General features: G+C 42.0%; 1 protein-coding gene across 1 annotated transcript in view; it reads right to left on the bottom strand.

The window, feature by feature from the left end:
- Window positions 1-22,275, bottom strand: part of LOC112215966 (phosphatase and actin regulator 3-like) — a 53,493-nt gene that overhangs the window by 3,463 nt on the left and 27,755 nt on the right. The window contains exons 2-7 of the mRNA XM_024375496.2: window positions 20,081-20,245; window positions 19,299-19,463; window positions 14,008-14,229; window positions 10,455-10,674; window positions 9,611-9,852; window positions 9,109-9,262 (exon numbers count right to left, since the gene is read on the bottom strand). Coding sequence (XP_024231264.1) covers window positions 9,109-9,262; window positions 9,611-9,852; window positions 10,455-10,674; window positions 14,008-14,229; window positions 19,299-19,463; window positions 20,081-20,245 — 1,168 coding nt within the window. The remainder of the gene's footprint in view (window positions 1-9,108; window positions 9,263-9,610; window positions 9,853-10,454; window positions 10,675-14,007; window positions 14,230-19,298; window positions 19,464-20,080; window positions 20,246-22,275) is intronic.

Genomic DNA, 22,275 nt, shown 5'->3' with positions numbered 1-22,275 from the left:
TCACCTGTGCAAGGGAACGTTTCAAAGACTTTAATATCAATAATAGATAGGGGTCAGCTCCACACAGCATGGGTCAAACCCACCGCCCGAAAGATGAAGGTATCAAGACAGAGGGCACCGCAGAACCTCACAGCACGCCTTGCCCCAGATCACCTTCAAAAGTCCAACGCTCTGAATGAGGACCAAAGTCAGGTCACGCACCCTGAAGCCACACGCGTTGACCTTGCCACGTGCTGCTCACTACATCTGAAATGATGAAGGTGCTGGAACCTTAACATTTATAAGCAAAGTATGCTAATGGTGTATGCTAATAATGCAATGCAAATATACAGAGTAATCATGCTTGTATTCAAGAAAATGACAAACGTGTTTAATAGGATCATTACTAGATGATGAAATGTAGGTTATGAAATCTATATGCTAGATTGAGTTATGAGGTAGGCTAAGTCAGTTGTGCATTTATAGACCTACATCATTAATACATTGATGAGAATCAATAGGTATATCAATAATTTAAATTACATTTAAAACAGAAGGAAATCTTAGACTTGCGACTAGTAATAACTGCAGAATAATTCATTAATTTGATAAGTTTCCCTTTGTCCGATAGATACATTTTCCAAGGAAAAATAATATTAGCCCATGTTGTGTATTTTTTGAGATCATGCTCAGAATGCACAAGTTACAAAGTGCCTGTGTTTAATATCTAGGGCTACTATGTATTCAATAAATTGTATTGTAGCCTACATTAATTTATGTAAAGTTTTGTCACGGATCTTCCCACTTCATATCAAGCTTGTTTTGTCTAAGACATTTATTTTTGAACATGTCGGTCTACTTTCCAATCACCAAAAAAGGCACTTCACAACACAAGAGCCATCATCTATATCCCACATCTGCCAGTCCAGTGCGAGTGAATGAGAAAGGCATTCCAACAGATGTGGTGGCATAAAATTTTCAACAGATGAAATGGAGAATCACTCTCAAAGCCCCAATGGATGCTATATCACCATGATATTGACCTGGTCGTTGGGTTGCTTAGCAACACGTTTCTCATGGAAATCTAATACAATGGATTCTTCCCAGGGAACCCTTACTACAGTACACCTCAGCAACCCACCAGTGGGTATTATGTTGCAATGTAGGCCTGCCTAATCATAGCTGTGTGTATGTGTAGATTAGAACATTTACTTTTCTTGGCAACAAATAATATCTTAACTTGGGGGATTTGGAAAAGGTAAAGTCAAGAGACAGAGGGGCTCATACAAATATTTATGTTTTGATGTTTCTTACCCTATAATTATATAGGCCTATATTGACTGAAGGACAGCTGTCTAAAATACAATACAGTTGAGATATTCTGTTTTTCTTGAACATAGAACATGAGATGAATACCCAGTGTATGCTGCAGGTGTATAAGGTAGCCTACCCACTGTCCTACAATGACAGAATTTACAAACACTGTGGCCTGGATTCAATTGGGCATTTTTGACAGATGTTCGCAGAGATCGCATGGTAAATGCTGCGCATGTTGGCTTAAGCCTAAATTACCTTTAACTAGTGCCTACTACACAGCTGCCAATGTTCCTTTTAAAAAGGTTCCCATTAGATAAGCCACAGCCAAAATTGGCTATACCGTAAAAAATAAATAAAAAGATTTTAAGATCAGATTGTAGTAATACGTGGGTTTATGACTAGTGATGACCCCTTTTAAAGGCCTTTTTTCCCCAAACACTCAGAGATCGCATTCATTTACGCACTGAAGCGTAAGTTACCATTAAAAAGGTCCATAGTGAGCTGTCCTGTAACCCGTTTGGATTGAATCCTTAGTAGTATAACATATAGCCTATAACATACTACTAGGATAAATATAAAGCCATGCTAGTCGTGCCCGGAAAGAAAAGGAAAGTCAACTTTGAGTAGGCGGTTAAAGCAGGCATTAGGTCTCTTTTATCCTTCAACCACAAATTGACAGCCAGACTGCAGTGAGCAGTCACAGTAACCCAGCTCTCCGCAAAACACATCTTTTGCTGGCCCAGAGTCTGGTCAAGCGTGTAACGCTCTCGCTTCTCTAACCATATAGGCCTGATTCCCCTGCAGCGGGGATCCCGGTTCTATCCCGGCATAAACGCTACTCATTTCTGCCTTATATTTTGTCTCCCTGCTTCTCTCCCATCCTGTCATAAAAATAGGAATGAGTTTGGAATTCCACTCTCCTTCAAAATAAAAAAACATCTGCATTCTGGCCTACTGTATATTGCACTTTCCCCACCATCATTTTGCAGAGAGAGAGAGAGAGACAGAGAGACACACAAAGAGAGAGAGAGACAGAGAGACAGACAGAGACAGAGAGACAGAGAGAGATGCACCGGGATGCATTATTCAATAGTATCTGAGCTAAGAATAGCCCCGCCGTAGCAGCAGAAGTGGATGGCAGAGAGCACTATTGATAGACCGTTATCACAGTGTGAAATAACCTGACAGAATGTGTCATTATCCCAGTGATAAGTTAGGACAGCATCTTTTTTTTCTGCTCCCACCACAACTGGCAGTCTCTCTTATCTGGAGAGACTAGGAAATGTTTTAAATTAAATCTAAGCTCGGAGCCGTTAGGGAGATCTAAGCCGGGAGTGATGGACTGTTTTTGCCTTTCAGTATGGGTACTCTGGGGAAATATGCTTTACTCCTCTGCTAAGCTTCCCTCTTCTCCGCCATCTTCAGGGCTAAATATAGTTGGGCTTTCCCTTCTCTAAAAAAGTGCAGTGTCACCAAAATATGGAGCATACACAGCAAACTGGCACATACAGTGTAGACCCCTGGACATTTCTACATTTTGTTACGTTACAGCCTTATTCGAAAATGTATTGAATTGTTTTTTCCCCATCAATCTACACACAATACCCCATAATGACATTTTTGCAAATGTATTAAACATTTTACATTTAAATATCACATTTACATAAGTATTCAGACCCTTTACTCAGTACTTTGTTGAAGCACCTTTGGCAGTGATTACAGTCTCAAGTCTTCTTGGGTATGACGCTACAAGCTAGGCACACCTACACTTGGGGAGTTTCTCCCATTCTTCTCTGTAAATCCTCTCCAGCTCTGTCAGGTTAGATGGGGAGGCTCACTACACAGCTATTTTCAGGTCTCTCCAGAGATGTTCGATCTTGGTTTCATCAGACCAGAGAATCCTGTTTGGCTTCCGTCTGGTGGAGTGCTGCAGAGATGGTTGTCCTTCTGGAAGCTTCTCCCATCTCCACAGAGGAGCTCTGGAGCTCTGTCAGAGTGACCATCGGGTTCTTGGCCACCTCCCTGACCAAGGCCCTTCTCCCCCGATTGTTCAGTTTGGCCGGGCGGCCAGCTCTATGAAGAGTCTTGGCGGTTTCAAACTTCTTCCATTTAAGAATGATGGAGGCCACTGTGTTCTTGGGGACCTTCAATGCTGCAGAATTTTTTTGGTACTCTTCTCCAGCTCTGTGCCTCGACACAATCCTGTCTCGGAGCTCTACAGACAATTCCTTCGACCTCATGGCTTGGTTTTTGCACTGACATGCACTGTCAACTGTGGGACCTTATATAGACAAGTGTGCCTTTCCAAATCATGTCCAATCGATTAAATTTACCACAGGTGGACTCCAATCAAGTTGCAAGGATGATCAATGGAAACAGGATGCACAGGAGTTTAATTTCAAGTCTCATAGCAAAGGGTCTGAATACTTATGTAATAAGGTATGTTTATTTGTAATAAAAAAAATCTTTAAAAAACGGTTTTCGATTTGTAATTATGGGGTATTGTTTGTTGAGTTTTTATTTTATTTACATCAATTTTAGAATAAGGCTGTAATGTAAAATATGGAAAAAGGGGAAGGGGTCTGAACACTTTCCGAATGCACTGTATACTACTAGTGTTACCACGTAAAGAAGGAATAAGCAGCTCAAATAAATGTCTACTCTAGTGTGCGAATCAAAATGTTTACAAGTCTCAATATTTGCAGTGGACCTTTTCATGTGGTCTCTGTTTTGTCTGGAGGTAACTGTGACTAGGGCTGTTGCGATGACCGAATTACTGCCATACCGGCAGTCAAAGGCAGTCAAATTCCACGTGACCGTTTAGTCATGATAGTTATGCTTTTCCAAGCTCTGATGCTGCTGATGGTCATCAGTAGCCTACCAAACTTGCTAACTGCCTGGTACTCAGCACTCTATTGTCCCTCTAATCACTGACATCAATGCAAATGTTTTAGACAATCTAATCAAACACTTCATGAGAGCCCATGAGGTCATGTTGTGCAACATTTCAATAGGCTATGCAATTGCGCAAGAAAACAGAGTGATGGCCTCTACTAAAAAGAGGATCAGCTTTCCTTAGGCTAGATTGATTGTAAGGACCGACACCGGAGATGAGAAGCAGGGACGGGGTGTCAACATTTAAATCAGGAAACAGACAAAGACCAAGACAAGAACAGCATCAACACACGGGTACAAAACGACAATTAATGCAGAAGCAGGGAACAGAGAGGGGAACCAGACAGAGGTAATTGATTCCAGGTGAGTCCAATAATTACTGATGCGCATGACGGGGATGGAATGCATGTTTGCGTAATGATGGTGGCAGGAGTGTGTAATGCTGGGGAGCCTTGCGCTGGAGCGGGAGCAGGATCAGGTGTGACACCTACTATGTTTATTTTTCAACTTTCCTAATATTAAGCACATTGCTTATATTTATTTACAACAGGAGTATAGCCTACATGGCTGGCATGAAAATAAACCATGGGGAAAAGCGTCCTCCATTCGCTATTTAAGTGCATAGATGACATTACATTTTTCCAGCTGCCCATTTTGATACAGGTGCATGATAATTGTCCATTCTAAATGTTTTCCGCTAATGGAACATTCGTGCTTAGGTGAATAATATAGCCTAATCCTTTATCAACATTTTAAGCTCAGTGATCTGTTGAGTAAAAAAGTTGATGCTAGTGGTTGTATTAATTTGGGATCTATCGCATCCCACAACTGTCCCAGACTATTTTAAGCTTTTTAAGCTAGTTTAGAATATTTATTTATTCTCGCACAGAATAGAATACATCGACCTTTGTACTATGGGGGATAGAAAATTGACATAGGCTAATGATTTTGCTGTACGTTAAGCCTACTCATCTTGTTGGCTGACAAAGTAAAAGTGGACAGTTCTTCCAATATCTTCAAAATGCACCTCGGAATTGGATAAGGACGTGCGCAGTTGCGTCCCTGATGTCTTTTTAAAAAATTTTTAACCTTTATTTAACTATGCAAGTCAGTTAAGAACAAATTCTTATTTTCAATGACGGCCTAGGAACAGTGGGTTAACTGCCTTGTTCAGGGGCAGAACCACAGAATTTTACCTTGTCAGCTCAGGGATTCGATCAACCTTTCGGTTACTAGTCCAACGCTCTAACCACTAGGCTACCTGTTACCCCACACCTGCCGTCTTCACTTGTAGCCTGTGAGAAAGACCCGATCACGTGATGGAGCGTGAAGGGCACAACAGCCACTGGCCTGAAAAGGCATGGATTTTTTTAGGGTGCATTATGCCACACAAAGGGGATGCCGCCGTGAAATTCGAGGCATTATCAAGTGCTTGTCAAATTGTGACTAAGTGACTTATGTAGTGTTACAGCCTGTACAAAAGACAAAGTAGAGCTCATGCCTTTCATGCAACTTTTTTCATTAGTCACAACATGCAGCCTAACAATGTATTAAAATTCAAAACATATCGCCCAACAATTGTAGAGCAACTAAAGTTACATTAATACCTCTAAATGAAGCACAAAGGAGTACCGATTTCTTTGTTAATCTCTCAAAACAGAATAACCACATGTGCGCACTACCTCAAATCATTTGGAGAAAATATCCTTCCCATTTTATTAAATTCTTCAAACTATAAAATAATGCCACGGAATTCTAAGAAAATCTTGTCTGCTAAATTAACTAGTGTAGCCCACAGCCATTTGGCATAGCATACTATTCTGTTCTTCTGAAATAGACTATATTTCTTCAAATCATGCTTCTTTAGACCTGTCTAAAATAAATAATGGATTTATTGTGATAGGTGTAGGCTATATTACATGGATTTATTAGACTTTTTAAAAGGTCAACATCAGTGGCTTGTAGTGGACGCCAGGAGATACTAAATGTTTGTGTTAATTAACAGTCAATTACCATGAGACCGACAGTTAGTTGCTTGACAATCACCGGCTGACAAAACGTTTGTGACCGCCACAGCCCTGACTGACCGCCACAGCCCTAACTGACAAGACGATGGTAGTGTACTGAGATAAGAGTCCCTACAGCCGGTCCGAAATCACTCCCTACCTCTACCCCTTGGTCCTAACCCTTCAATGTTTGCTGATCTGAAGGGTCTGGATAGGTAGGAGCAATGTAGTGCTGCTTCCATCATATCGCTTCCATTGTACAGATCTGAAAATCTCTGATCTGTAGGCCTCAGATTAGAGGGCCTAGGGGAAGATGTAGGGAACAAATTGGGACCGACTGCTTGGGTGGTGCCCTATGCTCCTGTGAGTTCTCTTCCACAGTGCTCACACAGGTCTCCAACTCGTGGTCCTGGAGGCCCACTGTTTGTGCAGATTCTAGTTTCCAAATCACATCATAAATCAGGCTTAATTCAACAGTCAAAACTCAGACATTTAGGGGGAGAAATGTTAGAGGTATAGTGGTCCCCCTGAAATATGTTTACCAGTTCATCTCAAATGGGGTCTAATTCAGTACACATAGCCTATAGGACACACAGTTGGTTTCCAAGATCCCGATTGGGATGCAGTTCTTTACACACTTAGGACAGCATTTTGCACAAGCAAAATGGCAGAGACTGTGGAGCAGTGAGCAAAATAACTATCATATTTCAAATAGAATGGAAGGCATATTATTCAGTTACAAATACAACTCGCAATTGCATTGTGTGCACCCCTTTCAATGAAATCACACAGCAAATTATTATGTTTGATGCTAGTTTTTGCATCTATGCTCTTTTGTGTGACAAGCCTACAATGGCGACCTCAATGCAACCTTCCTCAGACAGCTCCACATCTCACTCCCATGCAAGAGGAATTTCATCTTCACAAAGCACACTGCCTGACCCTGGGGCTCTTACGCAAGCCTCTTACAAGTCATGCTGCCACTGCTGCTCTGACGTGGCCTTTTACATAAGGTGTTTGTTTGCAGCTGGTAGTGAATACATTCTCTTGTTGTCCTATGACAAAAATTACAATTTGAGTATCCTGTTAGTTTGAGCGGAACTAAAAATAGCCTGAGGTCGATTGTTTTCCTGGGAGTCTCCTACTGTTAAATCGCTTTCTCTGAAGGTGAGTAGCACTCGACTGCGTTATTACAGGGCACATTTGTAAAGAGTCCTAGGTCTCAAGTTTCCCCTGTTAAAATAAAGATTTTTCATATGTGGCTGGTTACATAACACAGTGGTGTACCCCAGCTTGACACATTGGTGTGAAGGAATAGTCCTGAAATGCCTTCACATTCTGTACTCATACCGAACTGTTGTGGTTTTCCGCTAATGTGAAACAGTACAGTACAAGAACTATTGGTTTAGAGAAGCATTTTGTTCCATTACTATTCTGGAAGTCTCGTGTCCATATGCTAATATCTACAGTGCCCCCCTGGCCTGTACATAGCGAAGACTGTTACTGGAGGTTGTGTTCAAATTCTAATAACTTCCTGTGATTGAATGTCTTGTGTGAAATGGCATGGACAGTACAACTAAACAGTACACCAACAAAAAGGAGTCAATAGAAAAATGGAAATGCACGATTCCTTATTTCTTATCTCTAACCCTCCAGTAGCATTCTTGAAATCATACATAGTTTTTGCTCTTGAGAAGGAATCTGGGTATTTTATCACAGTGCGCCACATTCTACTTGTATAACCACGTCAACAATGAAGTTTAGAGTTTGCAGGATTTTACTCCAATTGGCCGTGAAACCACTCAGTGTAATTACTCATCTCACTCCCTCAACTAAGGATTGGTTTTGTCAAAACCTTGATTTGGTCAATCAGCAGGTTTAGCACTTGGTTTGCTTTAAAATCCCTCCAACACAATAGAGACACTATTTAGGATTGGCCAAGTCCAAGCGTTGATTCCAAAGGATGTACAGAACAATGCCAGATTAACACGGGGCGACGCAAATCAAGTCAATGCAAGGCGAGAGGATAATTCTCCTCAATCAGATTGTCTTTCTCACCTCCACTCCAAAACCCCCACCGACTCCAACATTGCCACTACCATTAAGCGTATAGTTTCATCCTCTTCTATCACTGTTCAGACTCTTCTCTCGTGGACATTCACAGATTTCTATCTGTATTTACATTGACATTTTATACACAATCAATATCAATAGTGTGGTCTTATGTCCCAAAAGAGTCTTCAGTTTCATGGTGTCCATCCAGACCCGAGTTCAAGTACTATTTGAAATCATTTCAAATACCTTCTGTGCTTAATGGACCAGTATTAATAGTCCTATTTTAAATAATTTCAGATACTTTATGTGCTAAAAATGGACCAGTAGAATAGTTCCGAAACTGCAAACCCTTCCCATCTGGCAGGTATTTGAAAGATTTAAAATAGTATTTGAACCCAGGTTTGCATCCATCCATTATAGCAGGGGTATTCAACTCTTACCCTACGAGGTCCTGAGCCTGCTGGTTCTCTCTTCTACCTGATAATTAATTACACCCACCTGATGTGTCATGTCTAAATCAGTCCCTGATTAGAGGGGAACAATGAAAACAAGCAGTGGAACTGGCTTCAAGGTCTAGAGTTGAGTTTGAAGGCACTAAAGGGTAGGAAATATGTAAAAAATGAAGGGGGTCCTTTCAGTAGGCCTACTGGATGTGATCTAGATGGGCTTTTTATCAATTCCACTATTCCTTGAATCCTATCTTCTTGCGTGATTCCGAACCATATTGGAGAAGAAGGACCAAGGTCCCTTTCCTTGGACCTTCTTCTCCAGCGCCTTTAGAGGAGGCGGCGAGAGGATGTGAGGAAATAAGGAAAGATTCATTGAGAAAGGGGTGGGTGAAGATGACACCACTTACTTGGTGAGTTTCATCTCGATCTGCTGGCGTATTTCCTGACGTTCCTGTTCGGTCCGCGCTGGGAAGATATTCCGGTCTTCAAGCTCCTCTTTGCTGGGTCGATTCCGAAGCTTCACCGCCAAGAGCTCTTTCCTTAGCCTGCGAGGTAGTGTACCTGCATACACACACAGGACGTCAGCGATCACTTCGAGATTGGTTTCTGCCCTGTGAGAGCAAACCTAAAATGTGCACATTCAACTCAAACCTCAAATCACTTGCAGGTCTCAAGTTTAGGAGAGTCCATAATGCCCAAAAACAATGTCTTAAAATTGCTGTAACTGCCGTTCAACCGTCTCAACCCTTCGTCTGGTTTCCCCCCGATGTTGAGCCCAGGAGTTAGAATGTTTAAAAATTAAAGTCTACTTTTGAATTGTTATATATCGCTTGGGAAGGGGGATATAATTCATGTTGTTTATTTGGTGGATATCGTTGAATGCAATCTTTCCTTTAAGAAAAGACCCACCAGAGATGACGGAGTCGTTCCAGTCATCCTGATCATGGGGGAGGCCCGAGGCGTCGGAGAAGCACTGGTCCAGCCGCATGTTCTCCTTGTTCTCTTCCGCCTCCTTCTTCCTCTCTGCTTGGTGTAGCCAGTCGACAACGCCGCCGCTCGCCATCGATGGATTCTCCGAGCTGGAGGAGCGAGAGAGTCGCCCATCAGAGCGCCGCCACGGGGTTGAGCCCGGCTCAGCAGGCCCATGCACACTGAGGGAACACAGGAGGGAGGAGGGAGCATGAGGGTTAACAGCACAGAGGTTAACAGCACAAGAGGGGTTTATGGATTGGTGAGCATGGCGGTGCAGGTCCATTTGAAATGTAACATACAGGTAGGAGTTAACATGGAGACAGTAGGTGAGCATTTAGGTAAATATACCATTGGAGTGATCACCGGATTCTTCAATGGGGGAGTGAACATGCAACATGGCGGATGTACACTGAAATCGACTATAACATCAATGAGGGATTAAATAACGCTTTACTTAAAAGCCGGCCGCCATGGTGGCCCTGAGAGGGCCCGTCTCCAACCCCTCAGGGTCTCCTCACGTCCTCAATATTATGCACCTTCCCATGCCTATTATTATCCAGTTATAATGCATTGTAAAAGACTTGCCATGAGCATGTATACATAGAGAGACATATAATATAAGCCCTATTATAAGACATTATAAAGGCTCATACATGCTTATAACAAGTTATAAAGCCTTACACCTACAGGCTTTAAGTTCCAGAACATGAGACAACATGAACTCCCCGTCACATAATGATGAGGTTATGTCTGTTTGCAGTGAATGGGCTGTGCTGCTCACCTTTCCTGCCGGTTCGCCTTTGAGGCAAAGGCTCGTTGTAGCTCCTCCATGATACAGCTAGGGGGCATGGGAAGGTGCATAATATTGGCGAGGTGAGGAGACCCTGAGGGGTTGGAGACAGGCCCTCGCAGGGCCACCATGGGGGCCAGGCTCTCGGGAGTCCTAGGCGGCTCTTTAGGCAGGAAAGAGTTGACCAAGTGTGAGGGCACAGTGGATTGGTCTGAGAGGCAGAGAAAGACAAAGATTTTAGTTAAGTAGTGGTGGGTGCGTGTGTGTGTGGTCCATATCCTCTTTGTGTATGGATGTGTGGTCCTTTAATATGTTGTTTATGCACAATATGCGAGCTAGTTAGCTGTTTGCACTAGTGTTAATATACAGTTGAAGTTGGAAGTTTACATACACTTAGGTTGGAGTCATTAAAACTTGTTTTTCAACTACTCCAAATTTCTTGTTAACAAACTATAGTTTTGGCAAGTCAGTTAGGACATCTACTTTGTGCATGACAAGTCATTTTTCCAGCAGTTGTTTACAGACAGATTATTTCACTTACATTTCACTGTATCACAATTCCAATGGGTCAGACGTTTACACACACTAAGTTGACTGTGCCTTTAAACAGCTTGGAAAATTCCAGAAAATAATGCCATGGCTTTAGAAGCTTCTGACCTCATTTGAGTCAATTGGAGGTGTACCTGTGGATGTATTTCAAGGCCTACCTTCAATCTCAGTGCCTTTCCCATGACATCATGGGAAAATCAAACGAAATCCAAGACCTCTGAAAACAAAAAAGTGGTGGACCTCCACAAGTCTGGTTCATCCTTGGGAACAATTTCCAAACGCCTGAAGGTACCATGTTCATCTGTACAAACAGTAGTACGCAAATATAAACACCATGGAACCACGCAGCCGTCATACCGCTCAGGAAGGAGACGTACATTCATCTCCAGGAGATGGAACACTTTGGTGCGAAATGTGCAAATGAATCCCAGAACAGCAAAAGGACCTTATGAAGACGCTGGAGGAAACGGGTACAAAAGTATCTATATCCACAGTAAAACGAGTCCTATATCAACATAACCTGAAAGGCCGCTCAGCAAGGAAGAAGCCACTGCTCCAAAACCACCATAAAAAAGCCAGACTACGGTTTGCAACTGCACATGGGGACAAAGATCGTACTTTTTGGAGAAATGTCCTCTGGTCTGATGAAACAAAAATATAACTTTTTGGCCATAATGACTATCATTATCTTGGAGGAAAAAGGGGGAGGCTTGCAAGCCGAACACCATCCCAACCGTGAAGCACAGGGGTTGCAGCATCATGTTGTGGGGGTGCTTTGCTGCAGGAGGGACTGGTGCACTTCACAAAATAGATGGCATCATGAGGCAGGAAAATGATGTGGATATATTGAAGCAAGACATCAGTCGGGAAATTAAAGCTAGGTCGCAAATGGGTCTTCCAAATGGACAATGACCCCAAGCATACTTCCAAAGTTGTGGTTTAAAATGGCTTAAGGACAACAAAGGCAAGGTATTGGAGTCGTCATCACAAAGCCCTGACCTCAATCCCATAGAAAAATTGTGGGCAGAACTGAAAAATCATGTGCGAGTAAGGAGGCCTACAAACCTGACTCAGCTATACCAGCTCTGTCAGGAGGAATGGGCCAAAATTCAACCCAACTTATTGTGGGAAGCTTGTGGAAGGCTACCTGAAATGTTTGACCCAAGTTAAACAATTTAAAGGCAATGCTACCAAGTACTACTTGAGTGTATGTAAACTTCTGACCCACTGGGAATGTGATGAAAGAAATAAAAGCTGAAATAAATCACTCTACTATTATTCTGACATTTCACATTCTTAAAATAAAGTGGTGATCCTAACTGACCTAAGACGGGGAATTTTTACTAGGATTAAATGTCAGGAATTGTGAAAAACTGAGTTTAAATGTATTTGGCTAAGGTGTTTGTAAACTTACGACTTCAACTGTATGTTACTTACAGTCATGCGTGCATACATTTAATTTAATTTATTTAACTAGGCAAGTCAGTTGAGAACAATTTCTTATTTACAATGACGGCCTACCCTGGCCAAACCGGGGTGACGCTGGGCCAATTGTGCGCTGCCCTATGGTACTCCCAATCACGGCCGGATGTGATACAGCCTGGATTCGAACTAGGGACTGTAGTGACGCCTCTAGCACTGAGATGCAGTGCCTTAGACCGTTGCACCATTCGGGAGCCCATTTTATGCATGGTGGTCCCAGGAATCGAACCCACTACCTTGGCGTTACAAGCGCCACGCTCTACCAACTGAGCTACAAAGATAATAAGCCACTAGGCATCCTGTGGTGACATTGCCACCTGGCCTGAGACTTGAAGTAGTGTCGCCTTTGCCAACCTAAACCAGGTAATGGTAGTAAGTATGCTAGTTTTTGGAATACGAATTGTCATTGTTAACGTGAGCTCGAACCTTGTGTTGGCCGTACAGGTATGATCCATCAGAAAGTATTCATACCCCTCGACTTATTCGACATTTTGTTGTGTTACAGCCTGAATTCAAAATGGATTAAATCATTTTTTTTCTCACCCATCTACAAACAATACCCCATAATGACAAAGTGAAAACATGTTTTTAGAATTGTTTGCAAATGTATTGAACATGAAATATCTCATTTACACAAGTTTTCACACCCGAGCCAATACTTTGTAGAGGCACCTTTGGCAGCGATGACAGCTGTGAGTCTTTATGGGTAAGTCTTTAAGAGATTTCCACACCTGGATTGTGCAACATTTGCCCATTTTTCCTTTTAAAATTCTTCAAGCACTGCTTTTTACCCATCTACCAATAGGTGTCCTTCCTTGCGAAGCATTGGAAAACATGCCTGGTCTTTGTGGTTGAATCTGTCACTGCTCGACTGAGGGACCTTACAGATAAGTGTATGTGTGGGGTACAGAGATGAGGTAGTCATTCAAAAATCATGTTAAACACTATTATTGCACACAGAGTGAGTCCATGCAACTTATTATGAGACTTAAGCACTTTCAACTACTGAACTTATTTAGGCTTGCCATAACAAAGGGGTTGAATACTTATTGACGCAAGACATTTCAGCTTTTCATTTTTAATTCATCTGTGAAAAACATAATTCCACTTTGACATGGGGTATTGTGTCTGTAGGACAGTGACAAAAAAAATCTAATTTTTTAAAATTCAGGCTGTAACACAAAATTAGGAAAAATTCAAGTGGTGTGAATAATTACTGAAGGCACTGTATGTATTGTGAGTGTGTGTTTGTACATGTGGGGTCCACACTACTCCTCGGAGTGTGCAGTGCAGTGTTTTGGCATTATGGTACTCTCTTAGTACACCATCAGGTTGTGGGTCAATTCCATTTCAAATCAATTAATTAATTAAGTAAACTGAAATTCTGATTCCACATTTTCTCAATGCTTTTCATTAAGGAAAACTTGGAATCGGAATGTCTGTTCACTTCCTGAATGGACTCTCTTCAATTCGAATTGACCCCAACCCTGGTACACATAACTAGCCTTCTTACCATCGCCACTGCTCATCTGTGGCATCACCGGTTTGGCCGCTACTGGAGGTGGTGTGGTTCCTCGAGGTATTTCCTCTTCCTGTTTCTCCGTCTTTTCTCCTCCCTCCTGGACCTCCTCAGAAGCGTCGGCACCAGGCTGCGCCTCCTCCTCTCCCTCTTCCTCTTCCTCTGTATTTTGACTGCTATTTCCCTCTGGCTCACAGTCCCCTGGAGGCTCAGCCACTGAAAGACGTGTTCAATTAATTAAGTTTAATCGAAGTTTAATCTCGTAACGCCAGGACAACATTTACAGTGACAGTTGTCAGTGATGAATGATGCCATTTCATCACCACTGGTGGTTGTTTTCAGATGTCTCCACTGCTCCCTAGTGGGTCGTGGAAGTATCATGTGGTTCATTTTGAGGGACTTTTATACATCTAAAATAGCCGCTGTGAATCATATTTATAAGAAACACACACACAACCGATCAAAAGTTTAGGGTCACTTAGAAATGTCCTTGTTTTTGAAAGAAAAGCACATTTTTTGTCCATTAAAATAATATCAACTTGATCAGAAATACAGCGTAGACATTGTTAATGTTGTACATGACTATTGTAGCTGGAAACGGCAGATTTTTTATGGAATATCTACATAGGTGTACGGAGGCCAATTATCAGCAACCATCACTCCAGTGTTCCAATGGCACGTTGTGTTAGCTAATCCAAGTTTATAATTTTAAAAAGCTAATTGATCATTAGAAAACCCTTTTCCAATTATGTTAGCACAGCTGAAAACTGTTATTCTGATTAAAGTGTGGGTTTGATTACAGTCTCAACGTCAACAGTAAAGAGGTGACTCCAGGATGCTGGCCTTCTAGGCAGAGTGCCTCTGTCCAGTGTTTGTGTTCTTTTGCCCATCTTAACCTTTTCATTGGCCAGTCTGAGATATGGCTTTTTCTTTGCAACTCTGCCTAGAAGGCCAACATCCCGGAGTCGCCTCTTCACTGTTGAGACGGGTGTTTTACAGGTACTATTTAACGAAGCTGCCAGATGCCCATTTACGTAATTCTATTTCAAAAATAAAAAAGCCGGCTACAATAGTCATTTACAACATTAACAATGTCTACACAGTATTTCTGATCAATTTTATGCTATTTTAAATGGACAAAAAACAAGAAGCTTTTCTTATATATTACCGTTCAAAAGTTTGGGGTCACATAGAAATGTCCTTGTTTTTGAAAAAGCTTTTTTTTTGTCCATTATAATAAGTTTGGACACACCTATTCATTCCATGGCTTTTCTTTATTTTTACTATTTTCTACATTGTGAAGACATCAAAACTATGAAATAACACATGGAATCATGTAGTTCAACAAATCAAAATCTTTTTTTTATATTTGAGAATCTTCAAAGTAGTCACCCTTTGCCTTGACAGCTTTGCACACTCTTGGCATTCTCTCAACCAGGTTCACCTGGAATTCTTTTCCAACAGTCTTGAAGGAGTTCCCACATATGCTGAGCAATTGTTGGCTGCTTTTCCTTCACTCTGCGGTCCAACCAGGTCATCTGATACAGCACTCCATCACTCTTCTTGGTCAAATAGCCCTTACACAGCCTGGAAGTGTGTTGGGTCATTGTCCTGTTGAAAAACAGGTGTATCACTGCAGAATGCTGTGATAGGCAGCATGGCTAAGTGTGCCTTGAATCTAAATAAATCACTGACAATGTCACCAGCAAAGCATCCACACACCATCACACCTCCTCCATGCTTCAAGGTGGGAACGAAAAATGCGGAGATCATCCTAAGATATCTCAAATTTTAACTCCGACCAAAAGGATAGATTTCCACTGGTCTAATGTCCATTGCTCGTGTTTGTTGGCCCAAACAAGTCTCTTCTTCTTGTTGGTGTCCTTCAGTAGTGGTTTCTTTGCAGAAATTCGACCATGAAGGCCTGATTCACGCAGTCTCCTCTGAACAGTTGGTGTTGAGATGTGTCTCTTACTTGAACTCTGTGAGGCATTTATTTGGGCTGCAGTTTGAGGCTGTTAACTCTAATGAACTTATCCTCTGCAGTCTTCCTTTCCTGTGGCAGTCCTCATGAAAGCCAGTTTCATCATAGCGCTTGATGGTTTTTGCAAATGCACTTGAAGAAACTTTCAAAGTTCTTGAAATTTTCCATACGGACTGACCTTCATGTCTTAAAAGTAATGATGGACTGTCATTTCTCTTTGCTTCTTTGAGGTGTTCTTGCCATAATATGGACTTGGTATTTTACCATATAGGGCTATCTTCTGTATACCTTGTCACAACAAAACTGAACGGCTCAAACGCATTCAGAAGGAAATAAATTCCTATAGTTAACTTAAGGCACACCTGTTAATTGAAATTCATTCCAGTTGAATACCTCATGAAACTGAATGAGAGAATGCCAAGCGTGTGCAAAGCTGTGATCAAGGCAAAGGGTGGCTACTTTGAAGAATTTCAAATATAAAAATGTACTTTGACTTGTTTAACACTGTTTTGGTTACTACATGATTCCATATGTATTATTTCATTGTTTTGATGTCTTCACTATTTTTCTTCAATGTAGAAAATAGTAATAAAAAAAAAACACTTGAATACGTAGGTGTATCCAAACTTTTGACTGGTACTGTATATTGTAATAGTCTATGGTAAAGTTGTCAAAACGTAATTGTTTTCAAAAAAGAAAATGGTGGTTACAACATTGTTTTCTAAATCCCCTTGATATGCCTAAAAAATAAACACTAAAGGATTTAGTCAAATTCCATAGCCCCCTCACAGTGATTACTCAAAAATTTATCTAACTGGATTGGAGCCCGACCAATATATTGGTTCACCAATATTAAATCGGCCGATATTGGCCTTTTACCCAGTGCTTGACTTGGTCAGGAGCTCACCGGAGCTGAGTACCGACGCCTTACATTTCCTACTGCTTGAGCTCCTGTTCAAAAGTATTATGGAGCTCCTGCACCTAAATATAAACAGTACCGGCACCTATTTCAGTTCAAGTCAAGTACTGCTTTCACCGCTATATCAGTAGATAACTCCACCGATAACTGCTTTTCAATAAATAGGACAAAAAAAGGGAATCTCATGCTGATTTGAACACTTGTGGCCATTCTCATGATGCGTCTTTAATTACACAATGTAAGAAACCCACATTGTACGCATATTTCTTGGACAATTGCTGTTTTGGATGGCAATTTATATGAATTCCATGTGTAAAATTTAACTTTTTAATTTCTCTGGCATAAAATAGAATCTCGGCAGATATCGGTATCGCTAAGTTTTGTCCCAAATTCTTTTGGGGGTTGAGGAATCGGACCCCCAAAAAAAACATCAGTCGCCCTCTAAACTGGATAGGCGAAAGCAATACGGATGATTTTAGACTTCATCATATTGCTGTGACTACCCTATCCTGTGTCAATATACAGTGGCAAGAAAAAGTATGTGAACCCTTTGGAAATACCTGGATTTCTGCATAAATTGGTCATCAAATTTGATTGGCTCTTCATCTAGGTCACAACAATAGACAAACAGTCTGCTTAAACTAATAACAAACAATTATACGTTTGCATGTCTTTATTGAACACACCGTGTACACATTCACAGTGCAGGGTGGGAAAAGTATGTACCCTTGGATTTAATAACTGGTTGACCCTCCTTTGACAGCAATAACCTTAACCAAACGTTTTCTGTAGTTGCTGTACAACGGTCAGGAGGAATTCCTCTTTCCTCTCTATTCCTCTTTACAAAACTGTTTCGGTTCAGCAATATTCTTGGGATATCTGGTGTGAACTGCTCTCGAGGTCATGCCAAAGCATCTCAATCGGGTTGAGGTCAGGTCTCTGACTGGGCCACTCCAGAATGTGTATTTTCTTCTGTTGAAGCCATTCTGTTGTTGATTTACTTCTGTGTTTTGGGTCGTTGTCCTGTCGCGTCACCAAACTTCTGTTGAGCTTCAATTGGCAGACAGATATCAAGACATTTTGCAGGAGAATGTTAGGCTAAAATGAATTCCCAAGTTTTCTGTCAATGATAGCAAGCTGTCCAGGCCCAGAGGCAGCCCCAAACCATGATGCTCCCTCCACCATATTTTACAGTTGGGATGAGGTTTTGATGCTAGTGTGCTGTGCCTTTTTTCTCCACACAGTGTTGTGTGTTCCTTCCAAAACAACTTGACTGTAGTTTCATCTGTCCACAGAATATTTTGCCAGTAGCACATCTTCAAACTTCAGACGTGCAGCAATGTTTTTTTGGACAGATGTGGCTTCTTCCGTGGTGCCCCACCATGAATACCATTCTTGTTTCGTGTTTTACGTATCGTAGACTCGTCAACAGAGATGTTAGCACGTTTCAGAGGACAAGTCTTTAGCTGACACTCTAGGATTCTTCTTAACTTCACTGGGCATTCTGCACTGTGCTCTTGCAATCATCTTTACAGGACGGCCACTCCTAGGGAGAGTAGCAACAGTGCTGAACTTTCTCCATTTATAGACAATTTGTCTTACCGTGGACTGATGAACGTCAAGGCTTTTAGAGATACTTTTGTAACCCTTTCCAGCTTTATGCAAGTCAACAATTCTTAATCTTAGGTCTTCTGAGATCTCTTTTGTTCGAGGCATGGTTCACATCAGGCAATGCTTCTTGTGAATAGCAAACTCACATTTTGTGTGTGTTTTTTATAGGGCAAGGCAGCTCCAACCAACAACTCCAATCGTGTCTCATTGACTGGGCTCCAGCTTAGCTGACTCGACTCCAATTAGCTTTTGGAGAAGTCATTAGCCTAGGGGTTCACATACTTTTTCCAACCTACACTGTGAATGTTTAAATGATGTATTCAATATAGACAAGAAAAATACAATAATTTGTCTGTTAGTTTAAGCACTGTTTGTCTATTGTTGTGACTTAGATGAAGATCAGATCAAATTTGATGACCAATTTATGCAGAAATCCAGGTAATTCCAAAGGGTTCATATACTTTCTCTTGCCACTGTATCTTCTTTGAAAGGAGGACTTGGAAAAGGTGACATTCGATACTTTTGCCTCATATTCAAAATGTAATCTTGAATCCAAAATGCTGGAGTATAGAGCCAAATTAAAACATTTAGCTTCACTGTCCAAATATATGGTGAGGACTATAGCTCAACCTTGCCCTATGATAGGCTAAGAGGTAGAAGCTTCATTATACCAATCAAATCTTCTTAGATCTCCACAAGTGCATAAAGCGTAGGATCTAGGCAACAATTTGGGATTAAGCCTTAGTTTTCCATGGAGGTGGGCTGTCCTACCTGGCGGGGGGAGTTCCTCTTCGGGGCCCAAATACTCCACACTGCTGACTGTGAGAGTGGCATTGAGCGACCCCCCAAACCCCCCCAACATGCATGTCCCATCTGAGGGGCCCTGCAAGGGGGAACCGGGCTCTGGAGAGAGACACCCACTGGACAATGCCACATCTGCATGGAGAACATAGAGAGAGAGACAACATACACAACTTAGTTTGACAACCATGTTTACCCTCTATTTCACACATAGCATGACTACTAGTCTTGGAAATCCCAGTCCTAGGGCAACAGCACTATGCTGTATGTGTCAGAGGAGGCTGGTGGGAGGAGCTATAGGAGGACGGGCTCATTGTAATGACTGAAATGTGGTTTCCATATGTTTGATACCGTACCATTCAATCCATTCCAGCCATTAAAATGCACCGTCCTCATATAGCTCCTCCCACCAGCCTGTTCTGGCATGTGTATGTTGGAACATTGTTAATGTGGGTAGCAACCCATCTGTTTAAGGAGACATGACTACATTATATCCATATATTCTAAAATGGCTTCCTTTCCTCATTTCCTTTCTTTCATGACCATGTACTGATCTGACAAAACTTGAGAGACCAATATGCAAAAGTCCTATTTGGGGTCATAATAAGTTGACAGAGAGAGAAAGCCATTTTAAATAGTTAGGATATTACCCACGTGCTTTTACTCATAATATGCTACGCCTGGCCTAATTTGGTAGGGAAGAGGAAAAGGTGAGTGTGCGTGTTTGTGTAGTTTACCGATGGGTCTCTCACCTGTGGAGCTCTGCTTCAGCTTCTCGTTTTTCTTTTTCCTCCACTTCCAGGGTTTGAAGATGCGCCCCAGGCTCGCCAGCTTGCTGTTGCGGCGGATGGGCGGGGTGTGCACCCCCGATACCAGGCAGCCACTATGCAGAACCCTCTGCTGGTCCATTACCTCCACTGCAACCAGGGTGAGAGGTGTGGGGGTAGACAGGGAGGATGGAGAGACAGGAGAGAGAAAAAAAGAGGAGGAACAGAGTAAGGAAGGAAGGGATAGAGACAGGGATGTGGAGAGATGGGTGAAGAGAGGCATGGGTAGGAGGAAAGAAATGTGTTAACATTTAAATATGCAAATAATCCCATCATATATGAGCATTTCATGGTTTGGCAAATCATGCCATGGTGTCATTGTTCACTCAATGCATTAAGTAAATGAAACGCATTTCAATTCAATAGAAATAACAAAGAGAGAAAATAGTTTATGAACATCGAGAACGTGCCATCCCTATGTCTCATATGGTTTTCCCCTTTAAGACTTGAGAGGAGAAACCCTACAGCAAGCACCAAATAGAAAAGCCACAGCTCACAAGAGAAAAAGCAGGTGCATCAACCCAAACAAGTTTCTCATGAAGGCATAAGCAGAGTATGTACAGGAAAACTGTATCGCTGATAATCTTGCTCCATCGATTAGTCCGATGTGATGAACTAACTGTGGTGACTGATTTGACATTCCCACATCAAGAGCTCCTCAACATCAGAAGGGAACATGGGTTTCAATGAAAGACAGGGCCACGCGCCCACACAACAGCTATACTGACTTACATGTGTTCGGACTGTCATGTTGTATTAACATTCAATCTCAAACAAACAGAGGGCATATATTAAAATTTACAGTAAATAGACCAGAAAAAAATCCAAGCGGAAAAAGTGCGATTAAACCCACTACAACAGGAACAGACAGGAGGCAGACATTTTGGTTTCTTTATTCAGCAGAGGTGGCAGTTTAATCAAAACGGGGAAATGACCTCAGTTCACTGAGGCTCTGTGTGAGTAGAGTGGGAGAGAGGGAGGGTGGATAGAGCCCCGATGCTGTAAGCGACACAATATTCTCTATTCTTACAAACTCATGGCCTGGGGATGGGAGGTGGGGGAGGAGCGGGCTTTGGCATTAGACCCCAAATAAATGGGGAAACACCAGCACACCACGGAATCCAGGTCAAGCCTGAAGACGTGCAGCGGCGAGCATTAGCACAGCGAGCTTAGAAAAAGGGGGGAGAAGGAGAATGGGGGGTTGGACCATGGCTGTTGCCATGGTGACCACATCCAGATGCTGCAGTCAGTCGGTGGAGAGGAGCCCCCTCGGAGGCAGAGCAGTCCAAGTGCACCCAAGGAAGAGGGTAAGCAGCGTGGAGGAGGTCTGTGAGTAGAAAAGGGGAGGGGGGACAGGAGTAGAGAGGGGGGGGGGATTCCAGGCTGTTGCCATACGGAAGGAGAATCTCCAGCAGCCAATCAGAGTCCAGCAATTCATAATGTATATCAAGTATTTTTTTAATGTAGTCACATAACATTGAATTTGGAGAAAGCTCAGCCTTTTTTCCCCCAAAGGATGGGGATGGATAGATATATATATATTTAAAAATGATACATTTCCATCATGAAAAGGTCTGTGATGAACAATACTATTTAAATGAATATGCTGACGTAAACTTTGGATTAATTAAATCCATGTATCGTGTTTAGGCAGCACACCTTTTCTTTGCAGTCCAACAAACAGTGTGTATTAGGCGAGCAGACTAACAGCCTATACAAGCACGAGAAGTCTGGAACACTCCCAACTGTAAAGTTTAGATGAAATACATTTTGTGGGGAAAAAAGGGGAATTCTAATTGTTTGCAGCATTTGAGTCCAATGATTTTCATAGTATATTGTGCATAAATTATTCTAGTTCTCAGACTTGCTAGATGTTTTATATTATGTAGACAGTCGCCATGTTACTGAGGATTCAATAAAGAATCATAGTCCACTAAACTCAGGGATTCGATAAATAGTCCAATTCTACTAAACCACTGTGCTTCTGCATGTCACTGGGGAGGAACCCCACCCTGTTAAACCATGCCGTCAGCAAATTCAAAACCGGAATTTTAACCAGCAAGCCTGCTCTGTATAGCTCCACAGCCAGCCACTCATCCTGTAGTCTTTTGCTGAGGAAG

The sequence above is a fragment of the Oncorhynchus tshawytscha genome, linkage group LG16, assembly GCF_018296145.1.
Source record: "Oncorhynchus tshawytscha isolate Ot180627B linkage group LG16, Otsh_v2.0, whole genome shotgun sequence".
In the NCBI taxonomy this organism is placed as follows: Eukaryota; Metazoa; Chordata; class Actinopteri; order Salmoniformes; family Salmonidae; genus Oncorhynchus; species Oncorhynchus tshawytscha.
This window is presented reverse-complemented; position numbering and strand designations above follow the sequence as displayed.